This window comes from Phascolarctos cinereus, unplaced genomic scaffold (genome assembly GCF_003287225.1).
Source record: "Phascolarctos cinereus isolate Bilbo 61053 unplaced genomic scaffold, phaCin_HiC Scaffold_2;HRSCAF=192, whole genome shotgun sequence".
In the NCBI taxonomy this organism is placed as follows: Eukaryota; Metazoa; Chordata; class Mammalia; order Diprotodontia; family Phascolarctidae; genus Phascolarctos; species Phascolarctos cinereus.
Window position 1 is genome coordinate 305,080,155 of NW_027555625.1, and position 22,914 is coordinate 305,103,068.

General features: G+C 39.8%; 1 protein-coding gene across 10 annotated transcripts in view; it reads left to right on the top strand.

The window, feature by feature from the left end:
- The first annotated feature begins 431 nt into the window (after positions 1–431).
- CDK5RAP2 (CDK5 regulatory subunit associated protein 2) overlaps positions 432–22,914 on the top strand; it is a 151,457-nt gene continuing 128,974 nt past the window's right edge. For 5 of the 10 annotated variants that reach the window (XM_020990595.2, XM_078150173.1, XM_078150180.1 and 2 more), the window contains exons 1-3: positions 433–652; positions 13,300–13,364; positions 17,549–17,616. In XM_020990595.2, coding sequence (XP_020846254.1) covers positions 597–652; positions 13,300–13,364; positions 17,549–17,616 — 189 coding nt within the window. In that variant the 5' untranslated portion in view covers positions 433–596. Of the gene's footprint in view, positions 653–13,299; positions 13,365–15,660; positions 15,713–17,548; positions 17,617–22,914 lie in introns of those variants that run through there. The other 5 variants (XM_078150176.1, XM_078150175.1, XM_078150178.1 and 2 more) reach the window with 3 other exon arrangements.

A 22,914-nucleotide genomic window follows, 5' to 3' on the forward strand; every position in this document is an offset into this window, starting at 1 on the left:
GCTGTCCCCTGATCTAACCTAAGGTCAGTGCCAGATTGTTGCATATGCTGCCATTTGGAATAAGTTACACCCATTTTCCAGAAGCTAAGACTCTTCAACCTAGCGTAGCTCAGAACAAATTTTGCGCCGGGAAGACTAAGTTTGTCAGAGCGCGGGCTCCTTTCGTCGTTTTGAAACGAGCAGAATTGGGAAGCCTGACTGCCCTTAAGTAACATGGCAGCCCCACATTGTCCGCGGCGGAATCTGCCCTCAGCTATGATGGCGGCTGCCCTAACCTTGCCTGGACCTCGGCCGCTTGCCCTCAGTCAATATGGCGCCCTCCGTGATTTCCTTGGGTCAGCCTCCATTGTGGCCCCGCCCCTTTGGCTTCATGGGAAGCGCGGGAGCCCCGCCTCATTTCCGGAGAAAGCCGTCAAAAAGAAAAAAAAAGATTGAAAAAAGGCCCAAGAAGATGGCGGTGCTGGCGGGGCGGGGGCGGTGGCTTGGGGTTTGAATTCTAGCGGCGCCAGAGGAGTCGGAACGATCGGCTCCGCGGGGCCGGAGAGGGGGAAGGTCCCTCCCGGCCCGGGGAGCTGCAGCCAGCCGCTGCCATCGCCATGGACTCGGTGCTGGGGGAGGACGCCACCCTGCCAGTGGGGCTCAACGGCAGCAGGTGGGCCTTGGCGGGCGGGGAGGGGGCGGCCTCCGGCCTGACCCGCTTCGGCCCGGGGCGCGAGCTTGGCGGCCACCCGGGGTCGGCTTGGGGCGGCCGGGGGCGCCGGCTTGGGGGTTACCCGCGTAAAGGGTGTGGGTTAGGGGCTTAGGACACAGAAGTACTCTGGGGTGAGCCGTTTTGGGAGGGTCCCTGGGGATGGTTTATAGGGAGGATGCGGGGTGCAGAATAGTTTGAATTGGGGGGCATGGAGGGGGATGGGGGTCGTTGATATGAGGGTAATTTTTGGGGTGGTTCATTTGGGGTGTAGGTTATGCAGTGGGGTGCAGGGGTGCTTTAGGGCCAGGTGACATTTGGAGGTGCTGAGATACTTTAGGGAAGGGGGTGTTTTGCGTATGTAGGTGTATTTTAAGGGGAGGAGGAATGATTTGGGGGTGTAGAGGTAGCTTTGTGTGAAGGAATGGTTTGGAAGGGTTCCAGGGTAATTGCAAGCGTGGAGATAGTTAAGGATGATGGGGTGATATGTGGGTGTACAGGTAATTTAGGACAAAAACATTGGTGTTTAGGAGTAGTATAGGGTGAAGGGATGATTTGGGGGATGGGATAGTCTAGGGTAAAGGAATGAATTGGAGATGTAGGGGTAATATGGGTTAAGGGGTGTTTGGTGGTGTAGTGGTAGTATAGGGTGAAGAGATTATTTAGGGGTGTAAGCAGTTTAGGGGTGATTTAGGGGTGTATGAGGTAGTTTGGGAAGAGGGGAGATACTTTGGGCGTGTAGGAGTTTATGGTGGAGTGATGAATCCAGGGTCTTAGGGGTAGTTTAGGGTGAGGAGGTGGTTTGAGTGCATGTGATAGCTTCTGGTTGGAGTGATTTGAGTAGGGGGTGTCCTTTAGGGCAAGGGATTTGTGTGTGTAATAGTACTCTAGGGCCAGGTGATGATTTTGAGGGGCAAATGTACTTTAGGAGGAGAGCAAATTACGGGTACAGAGATGAAGAGTTAGACTGTTCCTGGAAAACGAGCAGAGTGAGGAGATGGAGGGTCATCTGAGAAAAATCACAAGGAGGCCATGTCAGTGGATTGCAAGTGGTGGGTGTGTAAGATGTAAGAAGACTGGATAGATAGGAAGAGGCCAGGTTATGAGGCCTTTAAAAAGCCAAACAGGATTTTATATTTGATCCTGGAGGCAATAGAGAGATTATTGGGGGGGTGGGATGGGTGGGGGCTCTGCAGGAAGGTCACTGAGACAGTTGAGTGGTGTATTTGTGTGGGGAAGACTGGAGGCATGCAGCCAGCAGGCTATTGCAATAGTCGAGGCATGAATGAGGTCTTGAGATGGTAGGGATGTAGTTGGGGTATATGGGTAGTTGAGGTCAAAGGAATGTTTTAGGGATATTCAAGACTGAGTGATTAGGGTTTGTAGGGGTTAGCGTTTAGGGTGGAGTGAATTTGAGGGTATAGAAAAGTACTCTTAGTATGTGGGGGTATAGTGGGGTAAAGTGACTTGGAATTAAAGAATAGTTTGTGTATACAGTAGACTTTGGCAAAGTGATTTCGTGTGTAGGGATAATTTGAATGGGAGGATAGTTTATGTGAGGGTATGTTGGGAGATTCATGTAGGTATATAGTGGGATGTATAGAGGGGTGTTGGAAATAGTTTAAGGTACACTGAAAGGCAAGATATAGGAGTTGGTGTGGTTTAGGTCGAAGGAAATAGTTTTGGGTTCATTGTTATCACAAGGTGAGAGATGATGAGTACCAGAACTGAAGTGATAGTTACGTGAGTGGAGAGAGGGGTCTGATGTGAGAGATGTTTCTGAACGTAGAATGGCATAAAATGGCAACTGAATGAATGTTGGGTGAGGGGGGATAAGAGGGTGAGTTGAGGATGAACACAGGTTACAAATCTGGGAGATTAGAAGGATGGTGGTATCTTTGACAGAAATAGGGAAGTTTGGAAAAAGAAGATTTGGTGGGGGGGTAAAGACAATAAGTTCAGTTTTGGACTCAGTTGTTTGAGATATCTCAACTTATGTGGCACTGATGCTCAGAGACACGGGGGCTTGTTATATAGATCTGAGAGTAATTTGCAGAGGGATGATAGTTGTGGAAGATAAAGTGTAGAGGGGAAAAAAGTGATCCTACTTTAGGAAATACCTACAATTGGGGGGAAGCCGGAGTAGATGATAAATCACTAAATGAGACCAAGAAGGAGTGATCAGACAGAGAAAAACCAGGAGAAAGTGTCACAAAAAGACTGGAAAGATCATCACATTTGGCAATTGAAAGGTCATTGATGGAGCAGGTAGGTGGCACAGTGGATAGAGCACCAGCTCTAGAGTCAGAAGGACATCAGTTCAAATCTGGCCTCAGACACATAACACTTATTTAGATGTGTGCTGGGCCTGGAAACAGGAAGACTCATCTTTCTGAGTTTAAATTTGGCACTTCCTAGCTCTGTGAGTCTGGGCAAGTCGCTTAACCCTGTTTGCCTCAGTTTCCTCATCTGTAAAATGAGCTGGAGAAGGAAATGGCAAATTGTTCCTTTATCTTTGCCAAGAAAACCCCAGATAGGGTTTGTAGAGTTGGGCACAACTGAAAAACGACTTAACAAAAACAAACTTTTGAGGGGACATTTTTAATTGAATGATGAGGTTAGAAGCCAGAATACAAAGATTGAGGAGTAAGAGGAGAGGGAGAATTTGGCTGACAAATGGAGGAGATAAAGGACCGTAGCTTGGGGTGGGGTGGAGGGATTGGTAGGATCCAGTAAAAGTTTTTTTTAAGTGTAGAGGGAGAATTGGACATGTTTGCAGGCAGTGGAGAAGTAACTAATAGATAGGGAAAGGCTAAGGAGGGAGTTGACTAAAGGTTCACTGAGCTGGAGGAGACAAAGATGGGATGATATCAAGGGTTCACAGGTAGGAGGGTTGGCCTTGATAAACAATGAGGCTACATGTACGTGGGAGGGGAAGATGAGGTCAGATCTGTAGACTGAATATAAAAGACTGTGACAAAAAAAAAAATCAAGCAGAAAAATCTGATAACAGTGACTGAATTTGACAATGTATATAGTAGTCACTGCCAATTCCTGCTATACTGGAGGAGATATGTTTCATTATCCCTTCTCTAGGGTGTTTGTTGGTTTTTTCTATTATTTAGAGTTAACTTTTAGTTATCTTTTCATTTGTATTGTAATTGGATATATTATTCTTTTGCTTCTATTTATTTTTTTAAATTATTGTTTATTTTTAATTGTTTTCTCTTTAAATTTTTAGTTTCAGATTCTCTCTTCCTCTCATCCCTCCCCCACACACTGAGAAGGCAAACAATGTGATATCAATTATACGTGTGAAATAATGCAAAACATATTTCCACATTAGTCATATCATAAAAAAACCCCCAAAAATTAAAGCAAGAAAATTATATTTCACTTTGCACTCAGAATACATCAGTTCTGTCCCTGGAGGTGGGTAGCATTTTTTCATCTTGAGTACTTTGGAATTGTCTTGGATCACAGTATTGATCAGCGTAAACCATGTCTTTCACAGTTTATTGTCATTACAACATTGCATTTACTATGTACAGGATCTCCCAGTTCTTCTCACTTCACTTTGAGTCAGTTCATGTAGGTCTTGCTGTGATTTTCTGAAACTGCTCCCCCCATTTCTTATAGTATTCCATCACAATCATGTGCCACAACTTGTTCATCTGTTCCCCAATTGATGAGCATACCCTTTATTTCCAATTCTTTGCCACCACAAAAAGAACTGCTATAAATATTTTTGTACATAGAGTTCTTTTTTCCTTTTTCTTTAGAGTACAGAGCTAGTAGTGGTATTGCTGGATCAAAGGGTATGCAGTTTTATTGCCTTGTGGGCATAGTTTCAGATTATTTTCCAGAATGGTTGGACTTGTTCCCCACAGTGACTGTTCTGAACCTTTTTTCAGACAAGACAGTCTACTTATATCTGCTAAGTTTAGTGTCCTAATTCACTGAAAAGATGGCTATCATATAACATGAGATTACCCCTTCTGTTCCTTGAAACTTTTTGTCATCATTGCCCACTTTATCTTCTGTTCTGGTCACAGAAGGGGTATTTTTATTCTTGATTAAGACTCTCTACCTATTTTCTTGGTCCTATTTCCTCTTGCTTTCTTTAGGACCTTGTTCCAACAGTCTTTAAAATTTTCAGTTCTCTCTTTTATTTGATTCCTTTCCATATGTTAATACATATGCATTCTGCCTTCCAAGTCCTAATAAACATTTCCCTTAAAAATTTTATTCCATCTATATCCCCCCTTTTACAGTTAAACTTTTTAAATCAATTGCCTTAGCACACACTCTCTTAACCAGGTATCAGTTTAGCTTCTATACTCATCAATTTATCAGAAAGGCTTTCCATGGTCCCCAGTGACCTATTTGTGAAACATATTGACCTTTTTTTCCCCCTCTTTGTCTCTCTTGGCCTCTGCAGCATTTGGCACTGTTAGCTATCTCTACTGTTGAATATACTTTCCTCATTGGCCTCAGAGATACTATACTTTTTTAGATCTCTTATCTCTCAGCAATCCTAGGATCTTAGCTGTAGAGGTGGAAGGGTCCTAAGGGGTTAGCTAGTCTAGTCCCCTTATTTTATAGATGAGGGACCTAAAGTCCGGGGAACTCAAGTGACTTGCTGAATGTCACAGAAATCGTGAGCACCAGAGACAGGATTTAAGCTTAGGACAAGGGTTGTGAACCTGCGGCCTCGAGGCCATGTATGGCCTTCTAGGTACTTGGGTGTGGCCTTTTGACTGAGTCCAAGTTTTACAGAACAAATCCTTTTGTTCCCCACCCGTGGCTAGGACATCTGATTCTAAAGCCATTGTTTTTTATAATGGTACCATACTGTCTCCCCCATCCACTGGCTTGTCAGAAAATTGCTCTCAACAGACAGCCTGTCTTTGATGGAGCCCAGAATTGTCCCAGGGGCTCATACTATGAAGGGTTAACTATATTTCAGCTTTTTATACCTGTTAATTGAAATTGAAGCTACCAGTGCCCCAAGGAAACAGCCAGACATTATCTTACCTGGTTTCCAACTTGGATTTTCATTAATAGGTTGGTTATTACTTTTCTGAAATTTTATGAGAGCTTTGACCTTCATAGTGATTTGGCTTCTTGTTTCCTCTCACCTTGACTTTCCCCAAGTGACTTGCCATCTCCTTCCTACCATACTTGGTAAGGAAGATCACGATTCTACTCTAACACATGAAGGAAGCCTCTGTGGCACCCATGGTAGCTGCTTCAGTGAGATCTTTGGCTGGGGGGAGAGGGACAGGCGACTGAGCTCCTCAAACAACTTTGAGTGAAAGTTAGTAACTTTTGGCAGTCTATAAGAGCACCACCCATTTGAGAGGATAGGAGGAGGAAAGGACAGACTAGTCTTTGTCAGGATTTTAGTGGCAGAGGAGAGGAGATGGGGAAATGGTGACAGTCATAGCTCGTGAGCATAAGGTTTCTTTGTTCAAGGGAGACATATCTGAGTGTCCAGAGTGGTTTCTTCTGTTCATTTGAATTAGAGAGATTGAATCCAACCACTTCATTTTACAGATGAGGAGACTTTGGCCCGGGAAAAGAAAGTCTCTTGTCTGAATCACACAATAGTGGCAGAGCTTAGACAAGAACTCCAGCATTTAAGCCTGGCACATAGTAGGCACTTGATACATGCTTATTGACTGTGTGGCCTGCCCCTTATTACAACAGTGCTCTTGAACGTGGGGGCTATGGAATGACCATTATCCCAAGGGGTCCATGCCTTGACCCTAAGAAATGGCTGATCAGCTATTCAAAAAGTGGAAGATGGGTTGCATTTCACTCTGTTATCTGCTTCTTCACTCTACTCCTCCTCCCCCCCCTCCCCCTGGCCTTCACCATCTCCTTCAAAATTCCTCCGCTTTTAACTATGGCTGTATTTCAGGGCACTGGCCTCTTCTCTGTGTACTCTCTCATTGATGCCTTTATCAGTTCCTATGGTTTTATTGTCATTTCTAATGCTGTTAACTCTCAGATCTTTATATCTAGCCCTAATCTCTCTCCTCACCTCCAATCCACATCACCAACTGCCTACTGAGCATGTAGAACTAGGTGTCCCATAAAAGTCTCAAACTCATCCTGTCCAAAGCAGAACTCATCTCTTGTACCAAACTTATCTCTCTTTTGAACTTGTCTGTTTCTGCTTAGTGTGCCAACTTCCTTCTAGTAACCTTGGTGTTCTCCTCAACTCCTCATTTACCCTCAGCTCACATATTCAGCCTTGTCCTTTCTGCCTCCACAGTATCTCTTCAACATGTTCCATTCTGTCTGTTCACATGATCACCACCCTAGTTAAGGGCCTTAGCTGGACTTTTATAGTAGCCCCCAGTTGGGTTTTCTGCCTCTAACCTTCTCTGTCAAATCCATTTTCCACACAGCTGCCAAAGTGATTGTTCTAAAGCTCAGGTTTGGCCAGGTCTTGGCCAGGTCGCTGTTCTACTCAGTAAACTTCAATAGCTCCTTAGCTCTAAGTTCAAATATTATTTTATCTTTATCTCATTTTAAAAATTTGTTTTGTGTACATTTTTAAATTATGAAATTGTCACCATGATTCACAGTATAATTTATGAATAAAAAATTTAAAAACCGTCTGTTTTGGGAGTCTGTGTGTAAAAATGTTCTACTGTTGGGGCACAGGATAAAAAAAAGTTTGGCAACCACTGCACAGCACTACACTGCCCTTCTTTAATTTCTTTCAAACAAAACTGACGTGAAGGGAGCCAATTTTAAATGCTGAGAATTGATAAAGTTGGGAAGATATCCAATTTCTCCATGGTATCCTTCCCTGCCCCCAAAATCAGTTTTTCCCCAATACCTGCTCTGAATTGTTACTACTTTTTTTTTTGTTTTGTTTTTTGGTTTTAGGCAGTTGGGGTTAAGTGACTTGCCCAGGGTCACACAGCTAGTACGAGTCAAGTGTTTGGTCTGAGGGCAGATTTGAACTCAGGTCTTCCTGACTTCAGGGCCAGTGCTCTATCCACTGCGCCACCTAGCTGCCCCTATTGTTACTACTTTGAATGACCTTTCAGGCTGATGAAATTCAACCCAAGTAGAAGTGGCCCAGAGGGCTCGAGGTTAAATGTGTCTGCTTCATATAGCTTCTCTGCAGAGGGTGCTGGGGAGGGGACGAGCTAAATAGCAAGCAACAATAAACACGAGGTTCAGGTGTTAACCTGAGCTAATTAAGTGTAGTGAATGCTACCTGCCAAACTTGAAGATATAAGGCAGGAGTTAATTAACTATATGAGTTGGTAATAATAATAGTTGACATTTATATAGCTTCCATGTGTTATCTCATTTATTCATCAGGACAACCCAGTGAGGTAGTTAACATTTTTTATCCCCGCTTACAGATGAAGAAAAAGACTTGTCCATAGTTGCTCAGCTAGTAAAATGTTGGAGGTGGGATTCAACTCCACGTCTCTCCTGACTCCAAGCCCAGCTTGGTCAAAAGATATACTTACACACATTCTTTAAAATCTACCTCAGTTGCCACTTGTTGAAGGGGACTTCCTTGTTTCTTCCCATTTAACAGTCTTTCCTAGACCAACATCCAAAACTGAACACTGTGTAATTATGACACAAACATTAGCCCTTGAGAAGAGTCAAGATAATATATCTCTTTCCCCACTTTGCATTGGTGGGGGACTGTGGGTATAGAAGATTATACATATTGTTAGATAATTGGTTTTGCTGAATTGTTTTCTCCTTTTTTATGTTAGAAACAATAACTCTGGAAAATTGAGGGGGCAGTTATATATTTGGAAATAATATCAACAAAACTAAGCTAAGAAGACAAGAAAATTACCTTTTCTTTCTCATATAGTGTTTTGTACCTGTCTTAATTGCTTATATTTGATTGTTTTATATTGTATGCTTACTATATACTTGTGGATGTATCATGGCACTCCAGCTAGACTATAAACTCCATATGGACAGTCTGTCTTAACTATCTTTTTAGGTTTCCTCTCTCCCAATCTCCTACAGTGCTCTGCTGTGGAATGACCCCAAAGGGTTCATGGCTTGACTATAAGAAATTGTTGACTGATCATTTAGAGGGTTGGAAAATGGGCTGCATCTGCTTCCCCTCCCTCCCTTCTCCAGCTAGTCCTCTTCAACATTATAAAGTAGGCACTTTAACTGTTGAATGAATGATTGAATGGGTATTCTCACTAAACCTATAGGAAATAGTAAAGCTCTAGAGTCTAACTTGAAAATTAAACATTGTAACTGAGAATGTCACACAAAGAACCTGAGTTTAAGATATGGCTACCAAATAACAAAACAAAACAAAACAAAACTTGCTGCAGGGATTATATTTTGGTCCATATTAAATTATAGGAGGAAAACATTAAAGGCTGAGGACCAGTTTACTCCTTAATTCTTGATGCTGAAATCACTGTAGTTTCTTATATTCCTATTTCTCCATTTTGTAGCATCTTTTAGTGATTAGTTTACTTTTTTTTTTCCAATTTCTGGTGGGTATCAGGCCTTTTTGTTCTTAAACTCTCTTGACTTTTTTGTCTTTTCATTTTGGAGGCAGTTGGGGTTACACAGCTAGTATATGTCTGAGGCTGGGATTTGAACTCAAGTCCTCCTGACTCCAGGGCTGGTGTTTTCTCCACTGCACTAGCTGGCTGCCCGACTTTTCCAAGTCTTTCAGATATTTTTACCTTTAAATACCATCTCTGTCTCCTTTGCTATTTCCACATCCATTTCTGAATACTTGGTATTGTGGAGTCAGAGAACTTAGGTTCAGATCCCACTTGTGATACATATTCCTATATAACCTCAGGCTTGTCACTTAACCTCTCAGTATCTCATTGTCATCACCTGAAAAAAAGGGAGAGAGCTGGACTATATGGAAGAGGTGTCTTCCAACTTTTAGGTCTTTGATTCCTTAGTGAGGGTGTTTGTCAAGGTTTTGTCTTTGGCTCTTCTCTCTTTGCAATCTCATTCATTTACACATTTTAGCCACTGCCTCTCTAGACAACTCTTAAATATCTCTCTCTAGGCTTGACCTCTTCTTTTGCTCACTAGATCCATAACCCTTCAGCATCTTCCTCCTTCTTTCCCCTTTGCTTCAGTATCTGATATAAGGGTAGTTTTCCTTGACAAGGCCAAGCCACCATTCTAGTTGTACCTTGATTCCATCCCTTCTTTTCTCTTCTTGGAGCTTGTCTTCATTAACCTCTCTTTATTCCCTGACTTCTTCTCTGCTGCCTGTAAGCATACTTAAATCTCTCTCATCCTTAAAAAACCTTCACTTGACACTGTCATCCCCTCTCTCTGAAAGGCTGTCTCAGATTTCTCATATCCTAATAATGCCTTGTCTTCAAATCTGGTTTTTAATCCTGCCATTTCTCCAAGTTTACCATCTGTCTCTTAATTGTTGAATCCAATGGTCTTTTCTATATTGTCGTTCATCTTAGTCTCTGCTGTATTTGACATTGTAGACTATTGCTGTTTCCTGGATATTCTTTATTTCCTCAGTTGTTTTGTGACACTGTTTTCTTGTCTGCCGTAACATTTCTTTTCTTCATTACTGAATCATCATTCATGTACCATTCCATATATATATGTTGGTATACCTCATGCTCTACCCAGGTGATCTTGTTACATCTATGGGTTTAGTTAGTCAGTCAACACCATGTTTTAAGCTGAGAGTACAAAGAAAAGCAAAAGCAGTCTGTGCCTTTAAGGAACTCAAATTCTAATGGGGGAGACAAAACTGAAAAGAAATTGGTATGTATAAGCTATATAGAATACAAGAGGGGAAGACCCCTGAAGTTAGGGGTTGAAGGGTGGAGGGGGACCAGGAAAGGCCTCTTTCAGAAGTTGGAATTTGAACTGAGATGTAAAGGAAGACAGGGAAACTGAGGTGCAGAGGTGAGAAGGGAGAGTATTTTAGGAGTGGGGGAGAACCAGTTGAAAAATATGGAGGTAAGGGGATAAGAGTATCCTTTGTGATCCTTGTGACCTTGATGACTCTGGAAGAAAAAGTAAGGCTGATAACTTTGCCCAACTCTGCCTCACTTAAATCCAATTTACACAGTAGTCAAGACATCACCCTATGGTATCATTAGTCCTCTTCAAAAATGAAGGATGAACAACATTAACAACATTAACATTATACATTTTACTACCCATAACTGAGATGTGCCCCTTCTGTCTTAGGACTTCTTTTCTCCCTACATTCTGTCACCTCATGAGCTTCCAAGGGTTTAATTGTTATCTTATGCAGATGATTCCTAGATCCAGATATACAGCCTTAGTCTCTCTCCTGAACCCCAGACTCAAATCACCAGTGGTTTACTGGGCATTTCAGCTGGATGTCCCATAGGCATTTCAAAGTCAACATTTCCTAAACAGAACCCATTTTCCCCTCCCCAAACCCATCTCTTTTCTGTTAAAGGTACAACCAGGTTCTAGTTTTGTAACCTGAGAGGTATTGACTTTCACTTGCCAAACCTTGTCCATTCTGTCTCCATGACGTGTCTAGAATTGGTCACATCTTGACTCACATATCTACCACCCTATTTAAGGGTCTCATTATTTCTTATCTGTACTACAGCAATAGCCTCCTTATTGGCCTCACCATCCCATTTCTTCTCTGTCAAGGCCATCTTCCACACAGCTGCCCAGGTGATTTTCATCATAATAATGATAAACAGCATTTATGTAGAGTTTTATAGTGTGCAGAGTGCTTTATGTATGTTAACTCAGTTGATTCTCATGATATATCCTCTATGAGGTATGTGCTATTGTTATCCCCCATCTTACAGATGAGGAAACTGAGACACAGAGAAGTTATGTGACTTGCCCAGAGTCATGTAGCTAGTAAGTGGCTGAGGACTGATTTAAACTTTGCTCTCTCTGACTCCAAGTCTCATGCTGTATTCACTGTGCAAACTAGCTGCCCAGATTTGACCATTTCATTTGCCTGCTCAGTAAACTCTCATAGTTCTCTATTATCTCTAGGGTCAGATACAATTTTCTGTGTTTAGCATTTAAAGTCCTTTACAATTGAATTAGATTCTACCTTTCTAGGCTTATTATTTATTACTCTATTTCACATACTCTGTGGTCCAACCAAATTGGCCTTTTTACTCTTTTTCACAAATAATCCTCCATCACTATGCCTTTGTACAAGTTATCTCCCAACTTGGAATGCACTCTCTCTTTACCCCTGACTCTTAGAATCCCTAGTTTCCTTCAAAACTCAGTTTAAGGCTGATGCTACAGCTTCCATGAAAACTTTTCTGATCCAACTGGCTGCTTATATTCCTTCTTCCCCCCCATTGCTTTATATTTTATTTTGTGTTTGTATGTATCTATACAGAGATATAGATCCTCTGTCTGTCTGTCTCTCTATATATATACACACACACATATACATATATACATATTCATGTATATATGTACACACATTTCTCTTAATATGATATAATCTCCTTAAATACAAAGACTGTTTTATTTCTGTCTTTCAATGGCCAGTCCCAGCACTGTACCTGTCACATAATAGGTACTTGATAAATACTTATTGATTAATTTCTCCCCCCCAATGGAATTAATTCCTTACTTATGAATCTTCCACTGGGACATGCAAGTGACTACTTTTTTTTCCTCTTCTGTGGAATTCCTTCATGGGAATGCAGGCATCACTACTTCCCATTTCATGTTTCTTTGGATACATTATAGTCATATTTTTTCTGGTACAATAGTATTCAGTTACATTAATATACTATAATTTATTTAGCCATTTTCTGATCATTGGACATAGAGATTAGTTCCATTCTTGCTATTACAAATAAAATAGCCTTGAATATTTTTGTACAAGTAGGTCCTTTTATCCTTTTATGGTGTCTGTGGGATACTGTCCTTGCAATGGATTCACTGGGTCAAAAGGTATGATTGTTTAATGACTCTTATATTGCCCTCTAAAATATTTGTATGTGTTTTCAGCCCTACCCACAGTGTAATAAGGGCTTTTTCTGCTATCACTCTGCTAATATTGAAATTTTTACATTTTTTACTATCAATTTTTTCCATTTTGGTGGATGTGAGGTGGTATCTTAAGGTTGTCTTGATTTGTATTTCTCTGATTTTTTGAGGAATATAAGCATCTTTTCACATGATTATTAACAGTGTGATGCCCTCTGTGATGTCCACTTCAAAAGTCAGGAAAGTCCTTTGAGCGCTTCTAGTTTAATTTAGTAAGTCGTTACAGTTCTATTTGTGTGTATTTCTACCCCTTCTTCTCCAGCCTATTTCTTTTTTTTTCTTTTTGAGGCATTACAACCTCTTAGGATAATGAGTTCTCTGTGTTTATGTTTGGTCTTTATGATGTCCTTGAAGCACCTGAATTGACCATTATTTTCCCGAGTCACATTCTAAAGATTTGTTAGTAGTGTCATTCCCTAGTTGTATCATGGGCACATTTTCTTGATTTGTTGTTAGCTGAGGCTAGTGTTGTTTAATGTGTTATTAGTAGCCCTAGGCAGTCTTAGTATTGTCTGTTGTTAAAATTCTGTCTAATCTTTTGCTTTGTTGTGCATGTTTTCTCCTAGTGTTCTTATTTCACATTTACCGGATGGGTCAGACATTGATCCTAATTTTGGTCTGGTATGCACTGGTAAGTACAGCAAATGATGTGCTTTGTTCATTAAGAAGTACTCTAGATTGGCCGTTCTTAGGTTTATGGGGATGTCTAAGTGATAGGTCAGAAAATTAGGTTGAAATGGCCCTTGCTAAAGGGGTGGTTGGTGGCTCAGTAAAAACTGTGCCTTGGTTTTTTACTCTGCCAAATCCTTTTTGTGAAACTGCCTAACTCTTGTCTGCCAGCTGCATTCCAGTCACTTTGAGATGGGACACTTTGGATCATGTAGCAGACTAGACCACAGGGAATGGCTCTTAGTAAAAAATGACTGTGTCATGCCTAAACCAGATTATTTGGCACAAAATTCTTTTGCAGTTTGTGTTTTGCTGTCATTATCAGCAGTTTCAGTTTTGTGGAAAATAAATGTAATACCAGGAGAAAGAAAACTGATCTTGGGGTCAGAAGACTTGGGTTTGAATTCTCATTGTAGCCTATAGCAGTATGTGATCCTGGGCAAGTCATTAACCTTTCTGAGCCTCAGTTTCCTGATCTCTAAATTGTTGATGGTGATGCTTGCACTGTCCCCCTCATTCCACCCTGTGCGCCACCCAAAGTGGCCTACTTCTATTTCATGTAAATAGTATTTGATCTCCCATCTTTGTACATTTGCACAGGCCATTCCCCAAGTCTGAAATGCTTTCCCTTCTCATCTCCTCACTTTCAGCACTTGGAACTCTAAGTTTTCATCAAGCCTCATTGCTATTCCCCTTCAATTTATTTTGTATATACCCTTCGTTCACTTACTTATGAACGTGCTTAATCCCTCTCATAGGATGTAGTTCCTCAAAGGCAGGAACAATTTCACTTTCACATTTGAATTCCCAGCACCAAGCACAGTGCCTGCATGTATTAAATGCTTAATAAGTGCTTGTTGTTGAACTGTTGATTGAAAGGGTTGTTCTGAAGAAAGCACTTTGTAAACTTTAAAGTACTTTAGAAATGGGAGCTTTTATTTATGTGTCTTCTTTGGAAAAAAACAGTTTACTTTCTTGAAATATCTTACAATAACAACATGTTGGATTTGGAATTGCTTATGGAGATCACTTGGCCCAATCCCTTAATTTTTTTTTTTAAATTTTAATTTAAGACAATCAGGGTTTAGAGACTTGCCCAGGGTCACACAGCTAGTAAGTGTCAAGTGTCTGAGGCTGAATTTGCGCTCAGGTCATCCTGACTCCAAGGCCAGAGCTCTATCCACTGCACCACCTAGTTGTCCCTCCTTAATTTTATTAAGGAGGAAATAGGTCTAGAAAAGGTAAGTGACTTGCCCTAGATCATACAGTTCCTAACTAGAACATAACATCTAGAACTCCAGTTTCTTAATTTTCAGCTAGGTGCTGTTTGTACTTTACCAAACTCCCTAAAGAAGAGTTTTTAACCTGAGCTCCACAGACCCACAATAGATAGATTTAAAGGGGTCTGTGAACTCTTTTTTTTTTTTAACATTTTGGCAACTTCATTTCATTATTATTGGTTTCCTTTGTAATCCCATGTATTTTATTTTATGTATTTAAAAATGTTATTCTGAAAAGGGGTCCATAGATTTCCAAAGTGGTCCATGGCACAAAAAAAGGCTAAGAACCTTCTTGGCCTAAAGTTAATTTAGGCCTTGTGCCTTTAAATTTTTGTCTTTTGTACTTTGTCAGAATAGTGTATAATCACATATCTGAAATTTACTTGAACATGAATGCATCTGTAAAATTTTTATTTAGTAACGTTTCACTTCCTCTGATGGACGCTTATTTAGAAATTTCAACTATTTAGTGAAAAACTCACTAAATGAACAAAAGTCTCTGAGTAGTTGAAACAGACTACCCCTACCTCCACCAACAGGAGATCCCTAGAGACCCTCTTTTATCATCCATTTACTTTTACTTTTCACATTATTTTAACTAGCTTTGTTGTTTTCCTTATCAATTGGCAGCTGATTAGAAATATTATATTAGGAGAGTTAATTCTGAGTTGCTTGAAGCAAACTGTTGCCATGGCAATGGAAGAGATAGGATGAGTAGTAGACATAGGAACTTGAAAAGCAAAGTATTATGGGATTATTTAGTATGGAAGTGAACAGCCCTGTAGTGCTTCAGTAACTCCTTTGGGCAACATAGCATGTTGCAGTACAATAATTGATGTTCATAATGACCCTGAATCTTTAATGAAAGGTACAATGATTGGTTATATAGGTCAGAGAATTGGAAGGGACATTAGTGATTATAAATTTTTAAAGTTGAAACGGACCTCATAGGTGAACTGGTCTCACCTCATTTTACAGATATGGAAACTGAGGCCCAGGGAGATTAAGTGACCTGCCCAATATCATCCAGGTACTATGTTTTAAGCCTAACCCTTTTTCCATTTTCCCATTTGCCATTTTATGTAGGAGGAAAGTGAGGCCCAGAGAGGAATTTAGAGTTAGGTAGTAGAGTGATGAGAACCTTAGTCTCTTGTCAAGAAGTTAGTGCTCTGTGATATTGTGCTCCTTCTTTTCATCTGATCATTATGCTCTTTTTTTTTGGGGGGGGCTAGGCAATGGGATTAAGTGACTTGCCCAGGGTGACACAGCTGGTGATCATTATACTCTTGTTTAACAAGTCAGAAATGTATAATTAAAAAATACTGGAACCAGAAATAAGAGTTTCTGGATTCAAGTCTTGATTCTGTCATTTACTAGCTGTGTGATTTTGGGAGAAAGTCACAACCTCTGAGCCTTTGTTTCCTTATTTATGAAATGGGAATAATGATACTTGAATCACCTAAATAATTGGCATGTTGTGAGGAAGTATGTTGTAAATTTAAAAACACTGTATCAATGTGATTATTATACTACTATTATTTTATATTTCTGTGAGAAATGGTTAAAACACCCTCCTAAAGTTTTAGCATTTAGAAGGATAAGCTTCACTTATTTTGAAAACTATCCTTTTAGGTGCTTTATAAATGTCTATTTAATTGAATTGAATGTGGAACATTTTCTTCCAAAATGTATAGAACTTGGGGTACATATTTATTCAGCAGATGTTTACAATGTTCTGTGGACAATACAAAGATAAATAAAATATATTCCCTGTTCTCACTGATCTTATGGGAGGAAGAAATGAGACAGGCATATGGATAAATAGAATACAGATTAGAATATAAGTGCCCATAAAAGGAGCATAAAGTACAAACCTCTAATGCAAAATTGGGTTCTGTCATGTGCCTTCCTTTTTCCAATTTCCTAGTTCACAGTGAACAGTTCAGGAAGTAGTTTTCTCTCAGTGAGTCCATGAGATTTTTGTTGAGGAGGTAAAACTCATCAGTGTCAGATTGTTGGAAAGATACGAGCAATTAGGGTGGCACAATGGGTAGATCACTGGCTCTGGAGTCAGGAGGACCTGAGTTCAAATCCAGTTTCAGATACATAACACTCACTAGCTGTATGACTCTGGGCAAGTCACTTAATCCCAAATGCCTCACCAAAAAAAAAAAGAAAGAAAAGAAAAGAAAAAGATATGAGCAATTATCTGTAGGTAATTCTGGAATCCAACTATATCCCCATTATCTTCAGATCTCATTTGACATTATATACATTGACTGTATTTTCCAGCCAAACAGAAAGTGTGCTGTTTCCAAAACTTGACATCCTATCCCCTACCTCCATGAATTTATATCATCTGTCTCTCCTACCCTTCATGCTTAGAATGAATTTCCCCTCATCCTCACCTTTCAGAAACCTTGTCTTCCTTCAAATAGACTGGGTTTGAATCTTGGCTGTGTTTCTTACCACTTGTATGACCTTGTCCCTCTCTGGACTCTATTTCTTTACCTGCAAAATAGAGAGGTTGAACTAGCCTAGATTATCCTGAAAGGTTTCCTCTAGCCCTATGAGCCTAATTGCTACCATATTACCATGTGTATAGAACATTTTGTTTGGAGGTTGTTAGTTTGTGTTCTATCATCCGTTTACACTTGGGTTAAGTTTATACAGTTTAAAAATATTAAATATGATATTTTGGGGATTTAGTTAGATTCAAATTAGTAAATTTTAGCTAAAAAAAGTCATGGGGCTTAGCACAATGTGCATTTCTTTCCATTTTGTTTTCCTCAGGCCCTTTCCAATATGAATTTTGGGTAATTTGCATATTGTGCTTTTTTTCAAGTGTCTCTCTTCTAATTTTTAGTGTTCCCAAATGCTTCAGAAGAAACTGCGTCTCCCACCAGAGTTCGAAACATGAAAGACTTTGAAAATGTAAGTGGAGCTATCTCTGTTACCCTAGTTAACAAATCAAGCTTGTTACCTCCTGCAATCCAGAACCCAGAGGGAGCTGTATTTTCAGAGAACTATTAAGGCTAAATACCAGCAGAGAAGAAACATTTTCCTGGTGGTACCTTAAGATTGATGTTAAATCTTTTTGGCCTCTATTGTGAGACCGTAGTATGACATGTTTTGCGTTAACTGTCAGATAAGCGGGATGCTAAATGAGATTTGGAATTGCTAGTTTAAAAAAAATTATTGTTGCCTTTTTAAAATTATTGTTGTTGTAGTTCAATTGTTTTTAAATCGTGTCCCATTCTCTGTGACCCCATTTGGGGTTTTCTTGGCAAAGATAACTGGAGTGGTTTGCCATTTCCTTCTCCAGCTTATTGTACAGATGAGGAATTGAGGCAAACAGGGTTAAGTGACTTGGCTACGATCATACAACTAAGTGTCTGAGATTAGATTTGAATTTACAAAGATGAGTTTTCCTTACTCCAAGCCTGGCACTCTATCAACTGTATCATCTAGCTGCTCCCTCCCCCTTTTATATTACAGTAATTTCCCAATATCTCTCTCTTTCCCACATCCATCTTCCTCTCTTTCCATTGACCTTTTGCTTTTGTAACAAAGAAAAACTATCAAAGCCACCCTGCAAAGTAACAATATCTAACAGCAAATACAGGGTTTCATACCTATAGTCTCCCATTTCTCTAATGAGAGAGGGTGTTTTATTTCATCATCTAGCTGTCTTTTGCTGGTGTTTTATAGTGTAATCAGCATGGTATGGTGGATAGTGAACTAGCCTTGAAGCCAGGAAGAGCTGAGTTCAACTGTTATCTCTGACAGATACTGGCCACATGACCCTGGGCAAGTCAGTAGACCTCCCCTTTCTACAGGCCTCTCTCTATGACTAAAAATAGCAGAGAAGACCAACCTGCCTTAGTAGAAGTTGCTCACCAGGAGTTCCCTCACTGCTGAAAACCATAGGGCAGGGGTGGGGAACCTGTGGCCTTTTAGGTCCTCAAGTATGACCCTTTGACTGAATCCAAACTTCACAGAATGATTTGTTCTGTAAAACTTAGACTCAGTCAAAAGGCAGCAGGTTCCCTATCCCTGGCATAGGGAGTCTATTTAAAAACAAAAACCAGCTGGTTGTAATTGTGTCTATTGTTGTCCTAGTTTTGCTTACTTCCCTCTACATTTGTCTCTACAGGTATACCCATGTGCCTTTGAATTTTTACATTCATTCTTCTTCCACTGAAGAACAGTATTCTATTACAAAATAGCAGTTTAGCCATTCTCTAATTGACAGACACTCCACTTTGTTTGCAGGTTTTTGGCCACTATCCAAGGTGCTGCTATTCATCTTTTGTTATATATGGGGCTTTTCTTCCTGTGATTGAACTCCTTGGTGTATATGTTCGATAGTGGATAGCATTTATTTCATATCCTGTTTCTAATTAGTGTATTACAACTTTCAAGTTTGTATTTGAGGATTTTCCCCATTTAGTAGGGGAGGTCATGACTATATTGTAAGCTAACAGGAAAATAGGCCTTTTTTCCCCAACTCTAGTTCCTCTGAACAAGTTAACTGTAAGATTCACTCATTCATCACAGGATGAATTAGAACCTTCTTCATTTGTATCCAACTGAAATCCATAGTGTAGAAGATAGAATAGATATTTATCAAAGAAGGACTGGAGGAAACAAATGGGATAATGCTTTGCAATTATATTTCTTTATCCTTGATTGTCTTTCTGGAATGGAGCAGTGCTGTCTTTGGATTTAATTTAGAATACTCATTACCTCTAATAGTTATCTGCAAACCACCAGTGACCAATTGAAGAAATTACTTGTCAGATCTGTAATGGAAACAAGTAATTTCTGAGCTTTGAGCAGTGGTAATTTCAACTGTACAAACTATATGTTGTGGGGTTTGAGTCCTCAAATGGATAAGATTTGATTATCATGTGTTGCATATAATTAAAATGTGCTTTACTATTAAATGATCTTTCTTGTTTCTTGTTCATTTTTCATTTGACTCAAGTTTTCCTGAGTCAAAGTGGGCTTAAAGACCTAATAACTTGCAAGGCTAGTGAACTTATGAAGGCAGCCTACTGCCTATAGTGCCAATATCTTTAAAGATTTATGTTTTTTTCTTTATGACTGGAGTCCTTTGGCTGCTGTTAGGTTTTATGACATTAATGTTTTTTATTATAGCATTTGCAGGAGCAAATACCATAGTTGAAATTGAAATGGCCACTCTGTTTTAGATGTGCCCCTCACAGCTCTTTTTTGAAGCCACTCAAATATTTCTTTTGGGCTGAACCATTAAATGTTTGATTTCTTCCCCAAGATGGCTTCAGCATTTCCTTGGAAAGCTTGTAAACGATGCATTTTTTTGGTTTCTTGAATTGTACACATACTTCTGGATAGGGATGACTTCTTTTAATGGTAGCAATAGCTTCACATATTCTGTGTTCTACAGTTTGCAGTGGGCTTTCATGCACATTATGTCATTCTAAGAAAGATAGTTATAAACCCCATTTTGCAGTGGATGAAACTGAGTCTCAGAGAGGAGAAAGCTCATATAAACTGACAGATCTAGGATAAGAACTCAGTGTGTTTATCCTACTCATAGAATCATGGAATTTCAGATTTGGAAAGGATGTTGCACTGCTGAAGCTCTCATTTTGTAGAGGAGACACAGAGTGGCAAAAGGAGTTGCTCAAAGTTTGAAAAGATAGTCAATGGAAAAAACAGGAGTCAGTCTTGGGTCTTATGACTCAAAGCCTTATCCTTTCCCCTCTCCCCCTACTTTGCTTTCTGAGGGTCCCTAGATCATGGATTTAGAGCTGGGAAGCCTTAGAGGTGAGTGAGTTTAGGTCCCTCACTTTACACATTCCAGTGATTGATGTAATCATATAGGTGGCATATGCTTTTGGTTCAGCCAGGAATAGTTGTGCTTCTAAATGATGTCCAAATTAAACATACACATTTGTATTTAGGTGATTTACAATTATAAATGGCTCACTTTGGGATGAGAGCATATTTTCCTTTTAGGCCATTCTGTTCCTGGCAGCAGAGGTGTGTATCCAATTGTTGGATGAGCCTCCGATTCAGAAAGAAGTTGTTCATTCGGTCTTCCAGTCATTACAAGTCTTCCTGTTCAGCCCTTTAATGTTATTGCACTCTTCTGGGTGTCTTACAGTCATTTCTGCCGTTCTGTATAGCTGTATAATATATTAGAGGATATTATCCATTTCCTCAGTTCCTTGGGAATTGAGACAGAGATATTATACATTACTGAGTCATGTGATGCACTTGTTACAGAGCAAGAAAGTATTGGGTATTAGCTCATTTACAAGTTCATGTTCTTTTTGTAATGCAACCAGCCTTTTCATTAGTTTGGGTACAGGGGAATGTTACTTTAAGGCCTTATGAAGTGGAAGTTAGTATCAAGTGCAGATCTTTGGTATTTAATATGAGTTTGGTTCATTCTTAGGTGGGCACCCCTGGTAAGCCAGAGTTGTTAGCCTGTATTGGGAGGCAGTATTTTCTAGTGGAGAGAAATGAATGTAATGGTAGCCTTTTTTTTAATGCCCCTATACTTGCCTGCTTATCCATCTGTATACTACACTATATGAAGCCGTGAATGAATGTTAATTTACTTACTATACTTTCACAGCATTTTTTAAGGTTTAGAGATTAATTTGTTGAATTGTAGAATTAAATCATGCATTTTCTTGTTTATTCTGGTTTGTTTTGTTATTTGCCACCTTTCATATCTCAGTTAAGCCCCTTGTCTAAACTTTTGAGAAAGTAAAACTTGCTGGTAATGACTGTACAGGGCAGGGGGGTCCCCTCTAACCTTTGGGGATGTCCACATAAAGGGGTTTCCAAGGCTTTAGGCCCAAGGTCTGTGAAAACATGGAGTTAAATTGAAAAGTTAAATGGAAGCCTGGCCTCTGACCCCCTGAATCAAACATGGACTCTTGAAAGCAATAAGGTCTTAGGAACAGCATGGCCTATGTGGGGGAAGTGAAGTTTCTTCTTTATATAAGAGAATGCCAGGAGCTTCCATATTTGGATTGTTTCTTTCTTAATTGATCTGTATCCCATTTGTTGGTACTTACATTAGTGGGATCAGCAGATTGTTTTAAGCCTAGAACATTCCCTTCTTTCAGTTAGAAGTACCTTGAGGGCCTTTTCAGCAGCTGTCTTCCTGTACCTTGCCATGAGCCTAAAGGCTGCTGACTATACTCCATAATTTTAAAAATATTTTTGAGTATCATTTTTTTAAACAGCATCTTAATTTCTGGAAATATCCCCCTCTCTTTTCAGCAAGCCACTCCTTGAAACAAAGAATAAAAAAGGAGAGGAGAAAAAAAGAGCATTTGAGCAAAGCCTCCTTAACTACATCAACTGAGTCTGACCATGGATGCAGGTTTTTACATCCCTTATCCTTCATTGCTGCAAAGAAGGGTGGAATATATTCCATAATTTTATTCTAGTAAATTTTGTTTCAGATTCTTAAGTTTTGTGTATGGGCTGACTTTTTATTTTTCTCACATAGCCACTGACATACCAAAAAACCACTTATTTAGAAAGTATTCACTGCCTAGTGCTAGGGAAAACAGGAGAATCTGGTGATCATCTTTCATACCTTTAACAAACCCTTTAAATGCCAATTGCATAAACAAGTGGATTTGGAAACACAAAACTTAAGATTATGAGTCCCTGAGATAATGAGATAATACTTATAAAGCACTTAGCACAATGCCTTGCACATTTCAGTCATGTCCAACTCTTGGTGACCCCATTTGGGGTTTTCTTGGTGACCCCATTTGGGGTTTTCTTGGCAAAGATACTGGAGTGATTTGCCTTTTCCTTTTCCAGCTCATTTTACGGATAAGGAACTGAGGCAAACAGGGTTAAATGACTTGTCTAAGGTCACACAGATAGTGAATTGCTGAGGATAGATTTGAACTCAGGAAAATGAGACTTTCTGACTCCAGACCCAGCACTCTGTCTACTTCATCAACTAATTGCCCCACCTGGCACATAGTAGGTACTTAATAAATGCTTATTCCTTCCCCCCACTACATTACCTGGTTAAGTTACTTCCCCCCAAATGCAGAGAGTTTCTGTCCTATCTACCTTGCAAGTTTGTTAAAAGAAAACCACCTTGTGAAAGCTTTGGAGTTATAAATGTGAGCTACTTTATTCAGGACACTGGGAAGACAGTTTTTTACATGCTTGTTTGACTGTCGCTGGTTACCACAGACC